Below are 20,862 nucleotides of genomic sequence, written 5' to 3' on the forward strand. Positions count from 1 at the left end.
TGAAAACACATTGTACCACCATGTAGGATACCCAAACATTATGCTTTGTGGAATTTTCAATATATAATATACCAATAAACTATCTATTCTCTTTGAACATGGCCACCAAGTAGCCTATGATATATAATATGCAAAGCAGTACAACCTTCAACCAGACACCAAGAACAGATGTGTCTTCTGATCATCATCATCATATGGAAACTACATTGTTGGCTGAAGTGTGTGGAAACATATTGCTGTTGAAATTATCTTCCAAAAACTCTTCAACCTCTAGATTTCTGTCCAAAGCCCTCAAACCATCTCTTCCCATTGGGGACTATATTGATGGGGTGTGTACAGCAATGCGACACTTAATATAGTCACTGCAGGAGAATAAAGAAGATTTTTTTTGTTATGTGGCCTAAATAAATGTATCTTATATTGAACTATATTCATGCTCATTGATCTAGCGCAATCAGGTGAACCATGTCCATTACAGATTAGCTTTTATGCATGAACTGAATTGCAAATCAAGTAATTTTTATATTAAAGTATAAAGTTTCAGTTATGAGTTGTGCTTCCTGAAATATAGATTTCTCACTCATGGTGTCCTCACTGGGAAATAACAAAAAGGCTTTGCCGCCCTCTGCAGGCAACTTGGATCCACTACCAAGACCTAATATTTTCATAGCGGTCATGATGAAGGATATTGTACTGTCAGGCAATGATATATGCTTTATGATGAGAACCTTTTTATTGCTCTTATGGTTACTGTACTATGAATTTAAGATGGATATGTCTAAATATGGCCACCTGTTCATAAGAAGTAGTTTGTTGAAATAAAGAGTTGTCTTTCTCTATATATTTTTTTTGCAAATGATGGAGCAGAAACACTTCCAATGTAGATAGATTGTCAATATTTATTTTCTAATACACCAAAAGCACCAACAATTTATGAAATGTGACACTTGAGGTTTTATGTTACACTGACTGGCATACACAAATAAATGTAGATTAAAATGAAAGCCATCCGCGAATACAGCACAACTACGATGAACAAAAAATAGGCAAGTGTAGACAAAATGTAAAAGAGAATAAACGCAAACATGATCTGACTTTGTAACTTTGGTACTTAATAGCTGCTAGGTATTCTGACATCTCGTGTTTTATTCAGCATTGGTGAGCATTAGAAAATTAACTGATTGGCTGATAAACAATCTCATTACATTAGAAATCATATTGGCATAACTCAGATATACTTCTAAAAATATATAGTTCTGAAATCCAAATGTACTCTTACAAATCTAATCTTATTAGGGCATGTATATTCCAGATATCACAAGTGAAAAAATATAAAACTCTTTTGCACATAGAAAAACATAAATGATATGAAGTTCTTACTACTAGATAAGCATTGCATTGAGAGCAGTGGTACGGCATGCGATTGTGGTGTATACTGTAGGTCAGTCATATACTGATATTTGTAGGAGATTTCAATGATGTAGCAGATGTTCTGCTTCCTTTTCAGTCACTGCCTCCACAGAGCTTCAATAGCAGTTTCTTATAGTCTCCTGATGTGTCTCCCTGCCAAGAAAACACAAGCATCAGCAACCTCATTCTCCCTCCCACCCATCAATCGTGCTCTGGGACCTCATTTATCAAACTGCCAACTGCCTGCGTAGGATCTATACTAAAGTGTACGTGTGTGCACCTGCAGGCAATTACCCCGTTATCAATCACAGTCCAGCTGTGATAGAGACACTGCATGAAATAGGCCACGCCCATCACGGGGGAAAGCTCTCCGTTCACTTCCACACACCAGCGTCATTTTCCTTGAATTAAACATAGCTAAAAGCTGTTGTGTGGTGGGGCTGCGCAGACAACAAATGTAAAAAAATCGCCAGTTAAAGTTTTTTTTGTACACCTGCGCAAAACAAGGAAGCCATTGAGCATTGGCGAGAAGAAAAATGTGGATGTTGCTGTCAAGGAAGTAAGTTGGAGTGTTCATCTTCCGTATATATGATCTTTGTGTGCAACACCCGACCTAGCCTTGTACCAAGACGCTGATTACATTACACTGCATTACATTGCATCAGCGTCTTGGATACTAGTCCCCTTTTCCGGTCGCCGGTTGGTTTGCTGGTTAGTTTTCCCTGATTTACGTGTCCATAAACGTTCAAATCCAACATGTAATGTACTCACCCTCAAAGCCACAGATGTTAGGAAGCTCTACGGAAGCATCGCCGGGTCTTTGTATATTCCTTATTGTTTATTAAACGTGCATTTTATCCCAGATGTCCGACTTTTTCTCCTCACTTCTTCGTCCCGCAATGAATGAGTGAGTGCACCGGCTTTCTACTGCGCCACAGCGCCGCTATAGCGGTTGGGAGGTGTATTGCATATTGGCGCGAGCGCGAGGGCACCGGCTTTCTACTGCGCCACAGCGCCGCAATAGTATAGTAGTAATAATAGTAATACACCTCCCAACCGCTATAGCGGCGCTGTGGCGCAGTAGAAAGCTGGTGCACTCACTCATTGTTTCCCCCCGTTTTGGGCATGGTTTCTGAATGATGACGCGCTCTGCAGTGTCTCTATGCACGTGGATCCGCCCAAAATCCAACCATAAATGGTCAATGCAAATCTCCACATGAAATGATCGCATGATGTAGAAATGAGCCTGATTATCAATTGAACCTTACAGTGAATCATGGTGACTACTAGGAAGATAAACCTCTCAGAGTCCAAAATCGAGGTGCTTGTGGTGAGGTGGAGCTCAAGAAGAATTGACTGTTTGGTAGCCACAGCAGCGGGGTCACAAACAAAAGAAAATATAGAGTGGCAACACGTTGCTGCTGCGGTGAACGCAGTAAGTGTGACCGAGAGGAGGGTGCCAGAAAAGAAAAAAAAGTCTGATTTGAAGATGGAGGCCAAAAAAGAATCTGGTGTGGTACGCATGTATTATAACATCGTAACCTTAAACCTTATGTATCAGTCACTGTACTCTGTGCCTCCCCCCCCCCGCCCCCCCTCTCCACTGGCACTGTGCACAACTGCCCCCATGCAGGGAGGGTGATTAACCATGGATTCTGTGCGTAATTCTTAACCGATTTCTGTCATTCAAAAATGTCTCTGTAATCTGCAAAGTCTGTTTGCTAATTCCTTGTGTTGCATTTGCTGCACATCCTCTTTATTTTCCCTCTCTAGCGCCACCTGCAGTAGCCTCGTGTTGATTGGACATGTTGCCGTTTCATTACCATGAATTGCTTCGTCACGTTCCTGTGCTCTATCAAATTGTAATCCTGCTTCTAATCCCAATTTTTACTAAATGTAGCTGCAATCTTGATTACATCTTTTTTTTATCCGATTATGTAATCATTTGACATGTAATCCGTTACTCCCCAAGCCTGAGCCCTCTAGTGATTTTTCTTTTCGGATCACTCATTTTGCGTGGGATACCTCTGCGAGACCACATTGTGTCGGATCGAGGAGACGGTCACAGAACACGATAAGTCATACTTTTAGCACGGATCCTACGCACAGTTTGATAAATCAGTCCGCTGGTTATTTAGCTCGTGTACGTGATGGAGATACTTACAGAGATGGCTGTGTACAGTGACTTGCCGTAGTGTCGCACGTATTCCTGGCGGATATCCAGCATGTCAACCTCAGAGCGGGTGACCATGATCCGGATCAGGGCGCTGTCCTTGGTCCCAGCTCCCTGAGAGCAAACACAAAGACACATGGATTACATATTGAATAAACTGCTGCAGTATTATTTTGTAATGTACAGAAAGTTATTATCCATCTGTCTCACCCTCATGGACTTGTAGAGCCTCTCAGCAAAGAAGGCGGGTGTATTCTTAATACACTTAACTGAAACAGAGAAAACAGTGATTTAATACCGATGAGAACTACAGTACACACACCCATGCATGCACCACATTTGTGTGACGGAGGAACAGAGGAATGAATGAAGTTCAGTCAGCAAACTAAAAGAAAAAACATGAGATTTTGTACAGTCAAATGAAATGGAACGAAGGTTACGTATTGTAACTCAAGTTATATGATCACAGGCGTAACCCTTGTAAGAGCTATCGCGCACTGAATTTGCACGTCAGTCAATCAGGGTGATAAAAGCAGCAGTTCCGTTGCACAACTCCACTTTTCGGTCATGTGGCAGCCCCCAGCATAGGCACAGACTTCACTCTGTCCTGTCTGTTGTGGCACAGACTTCACTCTATCCTGTCTGTTGTGGTACAGACTTCACTCTGTCCTGTCTGTTGTGGCACAGGCTTCACTCTATCCTGTCTGTTGTGGTACAGACTTCACTCTGTCCTGTCTGTTGTGGCACAGACTTCACTCTGTCCTGTCTGTTGTGGTACAGACTTCACTCTGTCCTGTCTGTTGTGGTACAGACTTCACTCTGTCCTGTCTGTTGTGGTACAGACTTCACTCTGTCCTGTCTGTTGTGGCACAGACTTCACTCTATCCTGTCTGTTGTGGCACAGGCTTCACTCTATCCTGTCTGTTGTGGCAGACTTCACTCTATCCTGTCTGTTGTGGCACAGACTTCACTCTATCCTGTCTGTTGTGGCACAGACTTCACTCTATCCTGTCTGTTGTGGTACAGACTTCACTCTGTCCTGTCTGTTGTGGCACAGACTTCACTCTGTCCTGTCTGTTGTGGCACAGACTTCACTCTGTCCTGTCTGTTGTGGCACAGACTTCACTCTGTCCTGTCTGTTGTGGCACAGACTTCACTCTGTCCTGTCTGTTGTGGCACAGACTTCACTCTGTCCTGTCTGTTGTGGCACAGACTTCACTCTGTCCTGTCTGTTGTAGCACAGACTTCACTCTGTCCTGTCTGTTGTGGCACAGACTTCACTCTGTCCTGTCTGTTGTGGTACAGACTTCACTCTATCCTGTCTGTTGTGGCACAGACTTCACTCTGTCCTGTCTGTTGTGGCACAGACTTCACTCTGTCCTGTCTGTTGTGGTACAGACTTCACTCTATCCTGTCTGTTGTGGCACAGGCTTAACTCTGTCCTGTCTGTTGTGGTACAGACTTCACTCTATCCTGTCTGTTGTGGCACAGACTTCACTCTATCCTGTCTGTTGTGGCACAGACTTCACTCTGTCCTGTCTGTTGTGGCACAGACTTCACTCTATCCTGTCTGTTGTGGCACAGACTTCACTCTATCCTGTCTGTTGTGGTTGTCGGTCCTGACAAGCACATCCTTCCCCGGGATCAGTAAGACGAAGTGACGCAGGACCAGAATAACCGGAATAAATGTTCCTCGACTCGTTGCAGGGCGCCTTCTGCCTGGAGGTGTTTAGCGGCAGATGATGACAGAGCTGGGAGCTTTCTTCCTCAAGCTGCTGTAAACGCTGCATAGTCACAGAGTCTGAAGTGCCCAGTGGGAGGGAGACGGATCCTCAAGCCGCTGGAAACACTGCAAAGTCCGTCGTCAATGTGGGAGTGACGTGGGCGGCTAGAGAAAGGCTGTTGAGGACGAGATATTATCATCCTCAGCTTCCCCCTGCAAGTCCCCCTCATCAGAAGCGGGAGGAGAAGAAGCTAGCCGGGCAACAGGGGCCAGGCTAGCAGCGTCAATGTTGGGGCTGGCCTGGGCGGGTGAGCCATGAGCTGGCCTCGAGTGCTAGCATTCGAGGCATAGCACCAGGCCATCGTCGCTGTTGACAACGGGGAACAGGAAATGTGCAGCGCAGCTTCTGCAGGCAGGCTTGCTGACGACGCCGGCAGCAGCAGCAGCGTGGTTGTAGCTGAGACACTGGAAGCACAGGGTATGAAGGTCCGTAGAGCTCCAGAAGATCCGGGCTGCCACGGCATATCTTACCTTCATCAGGGATGAAGCCATCCTAGGCTGTGCTGCCATCTAGTGTGCAGCTGACACGAGAAAAATGGAGTTGTGCAGCGGAACTGCTGCTTTTATGCGCTCTCGTCATTCAACGTCTCACCCTGATTGGCTGACGTGCATGCAAAACCTCTTACGTGATAGGATTAAGAAAATGGATTGCTAGCTACTGGGCGGAGCCTGTGAGAAATATAACACAATCTTTCACGATGACAAACACTGCAGTGCACACCACCTCAAAATGTAACCAAGGTTGTAAATACCAATGGATGTATTCAAAACACATCTAAAAATCAGGTTACTGTACCATAACCCTGAGCAATGTCAGCAAAAAAGGGAAAAAACACAATAAAAAAGATTACGCATTTAGAGGGCCTACTGCTTTCACTTTCAACAATGATCCCATGACATTAGATATCACATTAGATAGAACAGCCAAACTTAAATAAGAATGAATCACAACAATGTATTGATATGAGGTTGCCTGAGCAATGTCACCCCAAAAAATGTAAAGAAAATAAAAATACATTTAAAGGGTCCCCACCTCCACTACACAAGTGCAGACGAGCGTCTGCACCAGGGGCGTATGCAGAAATTGAATTATAGGTGGGCCTGGATCAAATAGGGTGGGCCTGGATAGGAAGGGGTGCAGATACCCGGCCGAATGCCGGGCCCACTCGGCCGCCCGAAAAATTTGACGTGTTATTTTACTAAAAATAATGCATTTGACCATAATTTCAAGTAGAATGATACCACCCAAGCAAGAATATTTCAAGTGTTTCAAGTGCTTTACTGAAATATTTGGACCATATAATGATAATACAATTATCTCAACCTTAAAAGGTTACATATAGGTGCCAAATGTTGCATACATGAATGCTTATACTTGTGTGTATACTGTTACTTTATACAGAAATTAGAACCACTGATCCATATACTGCTGTGAGTTTAAAAAATAACAACACTGAGGCTGCTTCAAGTTTGAACAAGACGCCCTCTGGTTTATTTATCCACAGAGAGAACAAAATTCCTAGATGTCATGAAGTTGTCATGCATTAGACTCTGGAGATGATGTGCCCTGCGTTTTTACAAAAGTAACAAAACCATTGGCTAGCAATGCAGCAGCAAGTTTGCCTCTAGAAAACAACCAATTAAAAAAAAAAAAAAAAAAAAAAAATTGGGTGGGCCAGGGCAAGAAGTGGGTGGGCCTGTGCCTACCCAGGCCCACCCGTAGATACGCCCCTGGTCTGCACTTGTCATAAATATGACGAGTGTAGTAAATATGCAGCTAGCACTTAAAAATATGGGCGTCGCTCTTCAGAGACCAGACCTGTATAGGTGTGGTCTCCATGTACTGTATGTAGGTATGTATGTATATGTGTGTGTGCAGAGTTCTTACTAGGGGTGTGACGGTTCATGAAAAAAACCCGAACCGTTCGGTACTACTGGTTCGGTTCGGATCACGTGTGTGCCGCGGTTCATATGCGCAACTTTTTCTGTTTTTCATTTAAATGAATGGAGTGTAGTAGCAGGGACACTCCTGCCCACAAGGTGGCGGAATGCAGTTGCAGCCGTTGCAAACCGCCAATTATCATACGAAGAAGAAAAAGTTTAGCCGATCAGTCAGTCAAGATGGCGAGCAGAGAAAACAACAATATTAACGTTACCTCAGAGATAGAAGATGCACCAGCGGGATTGTATCGGTCTGCAGTATGGGAGCACTTTGGATTTAGTGTGACCTATGATGACGGCAAGAAAGTGGTGGATAAAAGTGCAACTGTGTGCAAGCACTGTGCAACACGTCTTGTTTACGCTGCTGGCAACACCTCCAACATGTTAGCTGATTATGCGGAGACATCACGTTAGCGTGTCAATCGGCAGCACAAAGAGGAGAGGTACGGAACAACTTCTACTCCCCGAAGCTTTTAAACAACGTTTGCATGAGAAGTCCGACAATGCAAAGGCCATAACCAAAGCATTGGGGTGTTTCATAGCCAAAGATATGCAGCCTTATGCTGTGGTGGAGGGTGTGGGATTTCAGCGTATGTTAAAAGCGCTTGAGCCACGCTACACCATCCCCTGCCGAAAACACTTTACCAACACGGTAATCCCCGCACTTTATGAAGAGACAAGAAGAGGACTTGTGAAAGAGTTGTCTGGCGCAGCCTGTGTAGCTCTTACTACCGATGGATGGACCTCCAGGGCTACAGAAAGTTTCCTGACTGTAACTGTCCATCACATTACCTCAGAGTGGGAGATGAAAAGCTCTGTTTTACAGACCCGCCCCCTGTATGAGAGACATACAAGCCAGCATCTCTCTGAAGCACTGACAGAAGCAAGTGGAAAACTGATCTTTCCATTAAGAACTTCAGGGAGTTGAAACATGTTGACATTGTATTTGTGTTGGTTTTAAAAACAAAGGAGACGAAGTCTAGTGTTGGTAAAGCTTATGCTTCACTTTATGTTGGTATAATGTGGTTATAAAAATAGTTTTCTAAATTATTTTGTGTGCACTAAATTGATCAGAGCTTTAAGAGCCATTTTTACTTTTTATTTTATAAGATAGAACCACAATTGATAAATCTAGATTTTTATTTCAGTCAGTTGTTCACAGTATTTGTGCCCAACAATATGCACAAAAATTCCACTCCATTTCAGTGACAGTGAAATAAGCATTTGTTAAAGATATCGTTGTTTGGCAAATAAATGAAAAACATGTTGAAACCAGCAATGTCTCCCCTCTTGCATGCCAGAATCTTACCTAGCTTTAACCTAAGAGTAGACTGTCACAATAATGTATAAAATATCAGACTGCCTCATTCTTTAAGTTTTTACATGACTATATAAGACATAATAGATTTTTTTACTGTAAATGGTGGATTATTGGGCCTTATATCATGTTGATATGGTATTTCTACGGTATTAAAAACGACGACGTAAACCGAACCGAACCGGAAACCGTGACCACAAAACCGTGAACGAACCGAACCGTGGATTTTGTGAACCGTCCCACCCCTAGTTCTTACCCACTGCGACCATGCCACTCTCCAGGTCCCCAGACATCTCCCTGTCGATACTCTTCTCAAGATCCCTGCCACACATCTGCTGGTACTCCTGAAACACTACAAACAAAAACAAACATGTTCAGCTAAGTAGTATTTGCACTGGTATTTGTGGTAGGGCTGCTCGATTATGGCAGAAATCATAATCACAATTATTTTGACTGATATTGAGATCATGATTATTTAACGTGATTACTCATTGACTTTGGCAATATCATGCATTTGTTGTCGTTTTAATACTGGATGTCTTTGAACTTTAAATATAATTTAAGGGGAAAAACAAGGAAATAAATGAAAATAAAAGTATTATTTTTAGATAAATAAATAGGTTAACTAAAATAAATAATATCAACATAATAATAATCGTTTCATCTCGATTGTCTTGTTTTCATAATTGTGGGAATCCAAAATTGAAATTGAGATTAAAATCTGATTAATTGAGCAGCCCTAATTTGTGGACAGATTCACACAGTTCTTCTCCGAGACGTTTTAATAAGCGGTATTTGTTTGTGTACCTGCTCTGAGATGGGGCTTGCTCCTGGCACACAGAATAGCATTGAACTTGGACTCGTCTGTCCCCACCTTGTTCTCTCCAGCAGCATAGAGGGACTACAAAGAGAACATCCATATGTACACAACTAAATATCTCTCCAGTCAAAAGGTAATCGGGTACATTGTCATGCTGTCATTATGCATGAGAAGGAAGCAGACTTTACCTGAGCATCTTGCTTGGCTAAAGAGACGTCCACATGATCTCGCTCGTCACGATTACCCTAAAAGTACAAAGAGCAATATTTCTAATCATGATCTGTATGCAGTTGCTAATAGACGTTAGCTATAAGGGAAGTGACCAGTGGTGTAGTCTATGTGATACGCAGGTATACAGTATGCCCTATACCCAGCTCCAGGATTTCCATACACCCTGCACAAATGCAGAAGGATACGTGTAACAATCATTTTGTGACAGAACTTTCACTTCACTGATTTTGTTCCACAAATACCGGGTAGAGTATAACTGCAATAAAATCAGTTTCGAAGGGGAAGGCATCTCCCCCCAGTCACATTTACACTTGTAAAATTCACCCTTTGCACTCTGTGTTTGGCCGTGGCCTGTGACCTAGACCGGACCTCCCCTACCAACAAACACTGTTACTTGACGGCAATTTCCCGGCTATACAGGGTTGCCATTTCCTGACTTAATCCAAGAGGAGTTGACCGACTATCAAATAAACTAGAGTCTAGTTTATTGTAGCCGGTCAACTCCCAGTTACTAGACTATACCAGTGGCTGTAGCTGTACCTGGGCCAGTGAGATCAGTTACTAGACTATACCAGTGGCTGTAGCTGTACCTGGGCCAGTGAGATCAGGAGCCTCCGGAAGTGGCCTGAGGTGTCCCCACTGATGGCATCCTCCAGAGACTTCTTGTAATCTGCAGTGACACAATAGAAAATAACATTTCATTGCAGATTTTAGAGACTGTTTTTATTTAGCTACAGTCGGGGAGGAGCCTTCATCATATCGGCAGTGGACGACTTGAGCTGACGATTTCTGATATTTAAAAGGTCGACCAAAACCAAAACGTCTAGCAGAAACTACCAAATCATGACCAATGTGAATCTATATAATTATGCAATTTAGCATCTGCATCTAATTATTTCACATTGGTACACAAATCTAGACACAATGAGCTTGTCCACCAATGTAATAACAATCTTATTGCACAGCGGTATTGCACAGAGTGTGATAAAGGAGAGCAGTAGTCGCACTCTAGCCTGGGGGCGTCTCACCTCTTTTGTAAACCTGGTTCATCTCCTTGATTTCCGCGTTGGAGCGAGAAGACAGGATCTCTATTAGGCAGGCTTCATCGGTTCCAGCTCCCTGTTAGGACAAAACGGAGATTAGCTCAAGCCAAATTAGCCAAAAACGTTCCTATTTAAAAAGGACACTCCACCGCAAAACAATGCTGATTTATTTTGCACATAATCTCACACATACAGTACATGTATCCAAAAAGTGTAACCAGTTTTGCAGACATTAATTTAGTTTGACAGTTAGTGAGGGTTGATTTGAGTCAAGTTGTGGACCAGTGATGTCAGTTGTGCATGAATGACATCACTGGTCCACTGTTTACAGTTTTTGGTTAAGTGTGAGAAGATTACATCATCATTGCATCTCTGATAAACTACAGGTTAAGAATTTCTTTTCACAATACGAAAAATGTGAAATTGTTATCGGTTATCGCGGCCATGAGACGCATTTATCGGTTATCGTCTTGGCTGGAAAAAAAATCCATATTGTACATCCCTAATTTGGGGTGAATGTTCATGCAAACGTACAACAGAAAAGCTTTAATGCTTCTTTATCTGCCGTATAACATAATTTCTCATATGTAAGCTAATAATATATATATATAAATTATATTGAATATAAAGATGTTAATGCACAGAAAATTGTTGCCAGGTTTTCTTGGTGAGCGCTAACCTTTATGGCGGTTTTGAGCTCGTAGGCATCAAGCTCAGCTGGGGTCTTCAGCATGACCATGACCAGCTTCCTGAAGTCCCCAGACAGTTCTGAATGCAGGTCCTTAATCAGATCCTGGAAGAGGAAACACAAATGGGAATACTTCAAAACCATGTTCAACTGCTGCTGTGACAAACTTGCTCCAAAAGGCTCTGTGGCATAGCTATAATGAGCTCTGAGGACATCCAACCCCCCTTCCATTTTACTGGCAGCAGCAGCACCTGTTGTCTGGTCGTCCTCCTCATACACTTGGTAATGCACTCTGAGCCAGCCACATGTGTTTGTATTCCCCACCCCCCAGTTTAGAGTGCAAAATACTCTCTTCTAATAGGAAAAATGGTCCGATTTGGTGGGCCTAGAACAGTGATACTCAACTTGCGGCCCGGGGGCCAGATGCGGCCCACGATAGGGTGCAGAGTGGCCCCCTGGCCATTTCCTAATTCACAATGAAAACTAACGTTAAATAAAGTGTGACTGAGGTCCTGCTAAATTGTCAAATATCGCCACCTACTCGCCGCACAGGCACTTGTATGTACTTAACTAACTCAACCTAACTAACGAACTATCCTTACAGGCCATTTAACTATCCTGTGTGTGCTTAAAATTGTCAGACTAACCCCCGGCTGACACCCCCAAAACCTACAATCCGCTACAGAAAAACGCATATTAATGTTTGTTTATTAACTGGCCCCTACATTTTTTGTTATTTGGGACCCGTTCCTGACCTATTTCGATCAGGCTAAAAGCGGTAATTGAGTTTTTTTTTTTTTTTATCGTTTTGTAAGCACATTTTCTATGACTGGTAGCACCATTTTGTAACATTGTAATGTCGAATGTATGTATATATGTTTTTTCTTTTATTTTCTTTTTTCCTGTTCTTGTTTTGTTTTCTTTATGTTCTGAAAAAGTAAAATAAAAAATAAAAAATTAACTGGCCCCTGGCCTCCTGTCATTTTGCAAAAGTGGTCCCCGGGCAAAGCAAGTTGAGTATCCCTGGCCTAGAATATGTGTAATATAACACACTGTCACGGTTGGATTGGTTAGTAGTCATGTTTGTCACATGTTTGAGCGGATGATTGGCTGAGGGCCTGGCTTGAGGGCGGGGCCGGCCTCGCCGCACAGGGGTCATTCCCGGCAGGAAGTGAGAGTGAGCGTTTGAGAGCTTGGCAGAACGCCACATGGACTCCAAGTTAAGCTGGACCTCAAACCAAAGACAATGACATAAATAATGAACTATGGACTGTGTAACCGTGAACCGAACCCCTGTAGATATTCTTCAGTGTGTGTTACGTGTGTCAGTCGTCTGTCGCGTTGCCTTTAGGTAACCGTCCTCTTCGCGTTGTGGAGTCGCACAACACCAGCATCATCGACCATCGACCGAGCTGTCGCGGTCTTGCCAAGCTGCGCTGAGGGGATGGCTTGCCCGCTCGCGCTGGCACCAGTGCACCAACCCATGTCGGGGAGAGACGACCACCGCCCGGGGTCAATACATGAGCTGGAACAGAGGTATGTGCTTTGCCCTCACTGATAAGTCATGGCTAGGTTTGCTCAAACAAGCTAATTCTCCGGCTAACCAGCTGGTGGCTATTCGAGCCGTAGACAAGACACTGAGCTAACGTTAATTATATTAAAGGAGAATTCGGTTTTTTTTTACAACCTGGATCTTATTTCCAGCTTCAATTATGATTTTTAACTCACCCTAAAAAAAATGAGATGAGATAAACTTTATTGTCACTTCATGGTACAAGTATCACGAGCAAAATTCTGCTTGGTTCCCTCTCAGAGTCGGAGAGCAAAACCGGGTCGCCATTGAACAGCGCCAGCAATTTGGATTGGACAAAGCATTTAATGAAATAGACTCAGAATTCACATTATTACTAATTTGAAGAGTAATAAAGGCACACTTCAATATTATACAATACAAATACATTTGTTGTAAATGTACAGGATTACCAGCAAAGACAACCCACACCACGACACCAAGGAGGCTGCCATTTCAGCGCCAGCTTGGTTCGTGGGAGGGAAGGGGGGGGGGGGGGGGGGGGTTGCTGAAGGCGGGGCTTTCAGGCTTCATAACAGCTAGGCACATTGTCCACCGTTTCAAAATGTCTGCAGTTTCTGCAGAAGCAAATGACAGTCATGAAAATAGAATTCCGGGCTGAGCGACTGAAGCACTCCCCTATGTGGTCCGGTTCTTGTGGGGACAAGTTATGTGAATGCAATATGACCAAGTGACAAAAATATGATCACCAACGGGTCATGGTGACTCAAGCTCATGAACACACGCACAAACAAACAAACAAACAAACAAACAAACATGCACACACACACACACACACACACACACACACACACACACACACACACACACACACACACACAGGTTTCAAACTCATTTCATACTTTCTCTACTACATACTATCTCAATGACAGCATAATTGTTACCTTCCCATAGGCGGTTTTGTAGGACCTGAGCAGAGGCACACGCTGCTTGTTGGACCGACTCCCCAGTAACTCAATAATGGCTTGTTCATCAGTTCCTGCACAGAGAAGTCAACAATATCAAACATGATATGGTTCATAGATCAAAAATAAGACCTAATTTCCCGTTGCAAGTGGTTTATTTATACTTAACAGCCAAATACCATATATATATATATATATATATACACTTACACAGACCTACAAACTGAAAAGGTATAAACAACAAATGTTCCCACTTAGACAACGTCAGTGCAGACAGACAGTTCATTCTGCTTTGACCTTTGACCTAACAAACAGCAAACACGGATTAACTTGTGTGCGTTTTCAGTTGTGTTCCGAGCACTCACCAAAGCCCTTCATGGCCTTCCTCAGGACCTCCACATCTCTCAGTGGATCAGCTCCAGGAAAATCCTTGATTGTTCCCCTGAATCCTCTCTGAGAGAACAATAGAGCCATTTCCGTAGTGCAACGGTGTTATTCCAACAAAGCGAGTCAGGCAGTTTTAGATTTTTAGTGCATGAATCTATTTGACTTCTATTTATTCTTTGGTGAATCACCAAGATAAATCTATACATTTAGCAAATTATGTCAATGTAATAAATTCCCCGGGCGCTGCACAGTGGCTGCCCACTGCTCCTAGTTCTAGGAAGGTTCCTAGTAGAGGATGGGTCAAATGCAGAGGCTGAATTTCCCCAAGGGGATAAATAAAGGATAACTAACTAACTTAAACTATAACTAACTTAAACTAAAGCAGAGGTGAGGCGTGTGTGTGTGTGTGTGTGTGTGTGTGTGTGTGTGTGTGTGTGTGTGTGTGTGCGTGTGCGTGTGTGTGCAACAAGAAACATTAATTCATTAACTAACTAACTAATTGCAAAGGCCAACAAATAGCAGAGATGAACACCCTTTTCAAATATGTCACTTACATTGATTGCCGGAGCTATAGGCATGGCTCCTCCTCCGTAGCTTGGCATGGATGGATTTGGTGATGGTGCACGAGGGTACCCAGGCATAGGTGCCGGTGCTGCTCCAAAACCAGGCATGGACGGGTTGGGTGACGGTGCACGAGGGTACCCAGGCATGGACGGGTTGGGTGACGGTGCACGAGGGTACCCAGGCATGGGCTGGGCTGGCTGACCAGGGTAGCCCATCCCTGGGCCTTGGGGCTGCGGGTACAGGCCATATGGCTGTTGGTTAGGGGAGGGGGCACCAAACCCGCCAGGCTGAGGGGCACCCGGGTACCCCCCAGGGGCTTGGTTGAACATGGACGGGTTTGGAGTAAACCCTCCCATGGATGCAGAGAACTGGGTGGCCTGTGGTTGGGAAAGATTGGCATCCCATAATATGTGCACAGAGTCCTGAATGTTACCATTCATATGCAAGCAAAAGTATTTGGTCACACCTTTTTTGGATCAGACCCCTTTATGGATTTCCCTATTATCTATTAACAAATGTTCCAGTAACTAACCTTTATCCTGAATGTAAGCTGAGCACAGAAACAAGTGATGTTCCCAATGTATTCAACTTCTACAAATTATCCACTGTACAAGGATATATCCAAACAAAAGTGTGACCAAGCTAAATTACAAAATAGGCAAGTTTCAGCTTTTCAGCTCTGATTACAGACACGAGAATGCAACGTAAACAAGACACAGAAATTGAATTAAAAAGCGTAAAAGAGAGGAAGGTTACGCCAGACTGTCAGGTTTTAAAAGCACGGATAAAAGTAGTTAACCAAGTAAATTATTATTCCACTCATGCGAGAGAACTGGAAAGCGACGTTGACAAAGAGAGCGATGCAATGCTGAGGATTTGATGACGAGATACAGTCTTGGAAAAGTCTTACCGTTAAATAAAAGGACGCGATATTCCATTTATGGCTGTGTAAGTCATTCTAACTGGAATATTCAACGCATCATGTTGGGTTGGAAACATTTCATGTCATTTTTGGGCATGAAGGGTGAAGGTGGTTTTTCATGCTAAACTTACCATGGCAGGAAGACTGGCAGCGTTGAATCCGGGGTTGGGTAAGTTGCTAAGACTGGGATAACCACCAGAAGGCCCGCCACCCCAGCTGCCTGCAACAGATAACACAGATATGTCACTTTACTATGCAGGAAATGTTGAGGAGAGAATAATGATGCATTGTGCTATCAAATGCCTGGGGGAATGGAGAGTATTAGTTAACACAGGTAGGTGGTTTAAAGAGCTCTGGACACATGGAGCACTATGTGAATACAGGACTGTGAGTTGCTTCTCTCGGCAAACAGCTGATGTTTGTGTTTTTTGAGCGGAGAAAACCTTCCACTCAGTTCAATCTAAAGCTCGTGATCTCTGCTGCCTACATTCAGGACATAAAGCTTGTGATCTCTGCTGCCTACATTCAGGACATGACTCACTCACCCATGCCTCTGGATCTTAAGGAGGACAAGAGTCCATCAGAGTCCCTTGTCCTTAACAACAACACACGTTTCACTTACTCTTTACTCTGACTATTATAAGGCCATGTTCACACTACAGGCAAATCCGATTTGCTGCTAAAGTCATTCATCATCATTATCTTGTTTGGTTTCCCAAATCTGATTTGGGAGTGTGTCCGCACTGCCACAAATCTGATTTGGGCAAGTGTTCAAGTCGGATCTGTGTGTCCAGACCTCCTCCATATGTGGTTTGGGACAAGTGACACAAATCAGACTTGGAGCGTCCGGACTCATAAAACCAATCTGGATAGAATCATTAATAGGTCATTAAAGTTCACAAATCAGATTTGGCCTCCTAGTCTGAACATGGCCTTAAGTAGCCTACATTTCATTACATTGTTGTGATCGAGCTTTACCTCCTGGTGGTGCAGGTGGGTAGCCTCCTCCAGCTTGTGGAGGATAGCCACCAGCCTGAGGAGGGTATCCGCCTGCCTGAGGCGGGTAGCCTCCTGCTTGGGGAGGGTACGCTCCAGGCTGGGGTGGGTAGGTCCCAGGCTGTTGAGGGTAAGCCCCAGGCTGTGGAGGGTAGCCGCCTGCCTGAGGGGGGTATCCAGGGTAGCTCATGCTTAAAAAAAATAAAAAACAAATTATTGTCAAATCATTGCACTGTCAAATATGATCTATTACTAAATTATGTTGTGCATCCTACATAGATAGGCTACATAAATAAGAATGTAACAGTTCCACTGCTGAAGTGTTGTTGACAAAGAGATATTCAAGATAGACTAGACTCTTGAGAAGACGGCTTTAAACAAACGCCACCTTTATTTAAACTTGAATGTGTTGCCATAGCAACAACACACCCATCTGTAAACAACACGTCCCTCCTTCGTCTTTCACAGTAGTCCTACTGGGCAGAACCAAGACAAGAGCCATCTCAATTTCCAGAACTGTTGCATTTTTCCATTAACTTTGCTGTGAAAAATGTAGCTCCCTCTGGCTCACAGTAATCCAACAGCCAGGGTTTGAAATTAGCACCAGCCAGCAGCCAAACGCTGGTCAAATATGCAAGTGGCTGGTAGATTTGCTTCACTCACCACCAGCCAAAAAAACAAGGGTATGGTAATCTATTGAGTGGCTAATACAATTTGAACATTCACTAGCCATTTGGCCGGTGGACAAAAAAGTTAAATTTGGACCCTGCCAACAGCTAATTGTTATACTAAAGCAACAGTAATACATACAACAGCCTATTCAATTGATCTTACTGGTTGGTTGTTCCCCTTTTGAACTTTGCAACTGAGTTTGCAACACCACAGCCCGTGTTTAAAATGGAGCAATGGGGCATAGCAATCTCACGGAAGGCTAAACTCATTCCAGGACGGTTTGATCACAGACATTTTTAGACGGGCGGTGGTGGTGGTGATGGTGAGGATCTTTCATTTGGAATAATGACTGTATGAAAAGCCCACATTCCAATAAGCCTACTTGTTCCATGGTCAAATACACTGACTTCCACGGACCTTCTCTGCTTTGCATTTTATGGTTGTGGAATAAGTGACAGAGGCGTTGCTGTGTTTGAATAGCAACAGTGTGAGAGGAGCTACCTTATGGAATACAGAGGTCAGTCAGTTCAGATGTGGCAGAAGAACAGAAGCGTTTAAATTCAATGAATAGCCGACAACATTTCATGCTATAATCTACATTCAAATCCTTGTGTACACAAGGCAGCTATACACAGCCAGTGTTTAATTGAGGAGGTAACTGAGGGGGAAGTTCTCTATTCAGTCCGTTCTTTCACAGCATCCTGAATGTGCACACGTCTTCCTTCCTATTGGTTATGCCAAGTGCGTCACTTTGTGTTGGAAAGTGGTGGGGAGATAAGGGGTCAGATTTAAAAAAGAAAAAACGTCTTCAACATGGTCAAACATCGTGGGAGTTTGAGTTGTCTTCAGTTGTCACCTACAATGAGTCATAACTTCACCAGTTGAGGTGAGAATACATTTGCGACAAGATTGTCGCTTGCACTGTTCAACTCAGTGTGACAGGAAGTTCACACCACTAACTGGGCAGCGAAAGCAAAAGACAATTGACAGCCTTCATTTAAATTATTTCAGATGCATCACATCCACAGCTGCAACACCTTATCAATCAATGCCAATATCACATCTACTGTAGAAAGCAGCAGTGCATGTGTCAGTCAGCCCAGCGATAACAATATATATATATCACTGCCCTAAAATATGACAAAATAAAAACAACTGAAGTATGAAATAATGTTACTTTTTTTTTACAGTGCACATTTGTCTATACTAGGTTTGCCCGCGGCGCGGGCACACTAGCTCAGACGCTGCGTGGCCTCGCCCGCCCTATTGGCGCGTGCGCAATCTGTCCCTCTCCGTCTTCCTCAGTCTCTCTCCCTCTCCCACTCTCCCTCAGTCTCTCTCATGTGTCACTGATGATGTCATACACACATGTCATACATTGTGACATCACTGATGACATCATCAGTGATGTGACTATGACATCATCAGTTGCCTCATATTGCTCAAGTGACATCACTGATGACATCACTTATGACATCACTGATGACATCATCAGTCGGCCAAAAATTGAAACGGCACAGGTTTCAAAAATGTATCAAACTTGGGTAATTTACAGCAGGGCGATGTGGGAATTTAGGACTTTAATCATAAGAGAGATAACGAGGAAAAGAGTGGAAGAGAGATACAAAGTACGGGGACAAGATAGGTGGGTTTTTATCCTCATCTAGACTTGGACAACTGAATCCCCGGCCTGGGCAAGAGACGCGGTCGCCCTGTGAAGAGGCTCTGGGTTATGGGGCCCCCTGAGCTTTTGGCCCCCTGAGCTTTTGGGCCCGGTAGGCCTGTTCGGTGGTACATCCCTGCATGTCCCCAGCGTCCCCAGGCCCAGTGTAGCTATATGCCCTGCGGTTCATATCAAAGACAAGAGGCACTGCCACTGATACAATGTTACAGTAAAAAGTGACATTGTGATAGCATTTTAAGCCATCGGGAAAACGTGTGGTTTTGTCTTTTAGGCCTAATGGTGCACCACACACCTCAAGCAGCGGCTTTGACATAATATGGCAGCTGTCACAGTTAAAACAGATAACGCCCACAGCCCACAATGCAAACCGATAATCTGCTTTGGGTCTTGGCTGGATCCACTGATTAGCATGATGGTGTCTTGACGGTGCCTGTTTTTTCCACTAAGTGTCTTTTATTTTTATTTTGCAAGGTGAAGTTTTGATTTAACGTTACAACTATATTTTTATCTCTATAACAGGATCAGTGGCCTCCGGCCAGAGACTGCGAAACCTAGTATGAATGTCCTGATTGTTTCTCAACTCACGATAGGCGTGTCTGTCTGTGTAACGTTACTTTTTCTAGCTCGCAACAAGGCGGTGTTAGGCGGAAGAAAGTTCCCACATGCAAAGAAAAACATGTTCAAAATGTCGACATGATGTTAAACAGCTAGTCTCGATCATACATAAAGGCTGCTCGACTAGCTAATGCATTGAAAATGAAACGGTTTTGCTTTTAGCCGTAGGGCAGAGGCGCTATCCAATTTAGCCCTGAATAGGCCTATCCAAAAATGTCCAGTTGCCAACAACTACGTCCCAAGTCTGTTTACCCCTTGTTGACGGTTTGACCTTCTCGGACACTGGAACCTAACGTTAACGTTCCTGATTTTTTCAACAGCGGTGTGTATGAGAGTTGGACATGTTCTAGCCTTTGGTAGCTAAAACGGTGTGCGAGCAAGGCAACGGTGACAGGCTAAACAACAACTTCGGGAAGATAATCTTACGTAACGTTAGACTACGAACGAAACAACTCCACACGGTAAGTTGTAACGTAGCGTATTGCTCAAATGTCTTATTTTGTCAGTTCTGTATGATTCTATCCCAACCCCAATCGAGTTATTTGATTTTTGCCACTTACTTTCGTCTGCTAGCAGTGAGGGAATCTCTTCCTGGAGGATGTGTAACTTGAAATCGCCGCAGTCTTCTTGACTGTATTTAACTGTTGTGGGTAACCTCGCGTCACCAGGCTCTTCTCAGTTGTGGGCGGGACTCATATTTTCCATGTGTGGAACCACGCCCATGTGCTGTCAGAAGGGTGACGGACAGTCAGCCACTTTCCATGTGACACAATCAAACAATTAGGTTGACCCGGCAGGGAATACCTACTGTAGGTTACAGGTCGCAATGACATACCGGAAAATGTGACAGAGCATCATCTGATCGTTAGGCTATTTCACAAGACTGACCCAACGGCTATTCATTGTGTCATGAATGGGGTCTATTATGTCAAAAGTGCATTGCGTCAGGTTTGCACTCAGTTAAACCCAACTGCTGAACTCCGTTAAAACACATTTTTATTTGTGGAATAGAATTTACCCACCCACCTCCAAGGCTGACAAAAATCATCATAATCAAATAATCTAACAATTTGAATTCATAGTATAGACGGTTTTCACCAGCTGCAACCCCACAGCACT

General features: G+C 43.7%; 1 protein-coding gene across 2 annotated transcripts; it reads right to left on the reverse strand.

Moving 5' to 3' along the window:
- Positions 1 to 873: 873 nt before the first annotated feature.
- On the reverse strand, positions 874 to 20,426 carry LOC310796543 (annexin A4-like). Of its 2 annotated transcripts, none has more exons than XM_083658748.1 (15): positions 20,304 to 20,426; positions 16,755 to 16,963; positions 15,908 to 15,996; positions 14,845 to 15,231; positions 14,269 to 14,356; positions 13,883 to 13,977; positions 11,399 to 11,512; positions 10,705 to 10,795; positions 10,267 to 10,346; positions 9,634 to 9,690; positions 9,433 to 9,526; positions 8,882 to 8,977; positions 3,794 to 3,852; positions 3,575 to 3,697; positions 874 to 1,563 (listed from the first exon to the last, which is right to left on the reverse strand). In XM_083658748.1, exons 2-15 carry the CDS (start codon positions 16,960 to 16,962, stop codon positions 1,504 to 1,506), a joined length of 1,641 nt encoding a protein of 546 aa, XP_083514874.1. In that variant the 5' UTR covers position 16,963; positions 20,304 to 20,426; the 3' UTR covers positions 874 to 1,503. The 2 variants fall into 2 exon arrangements, with proteins under 2 accessions (XP_083514874.1, XP_083514875.1); XM_083658749.1 differs by having other exon boundaries at positions 14,845 to 15,084; positions 20,304 to 20,425.
- Between the last annotated feature and the right edge of the window lie 436 nt (positions 20,427 to 20,862).

The sequence above is a fragment of the Poromitra crassiceps genome, assembly GCF_964638095.1.
Source record: "Poromitra crassiceps genome assembly, chromosome: 22".
Lineage (NCBI taxonomy): Eukaryota > Metazoa > Chordata > Actinopteri > Beryciformes > Melamphaidae > Poromitra > Poromitra crassiceps.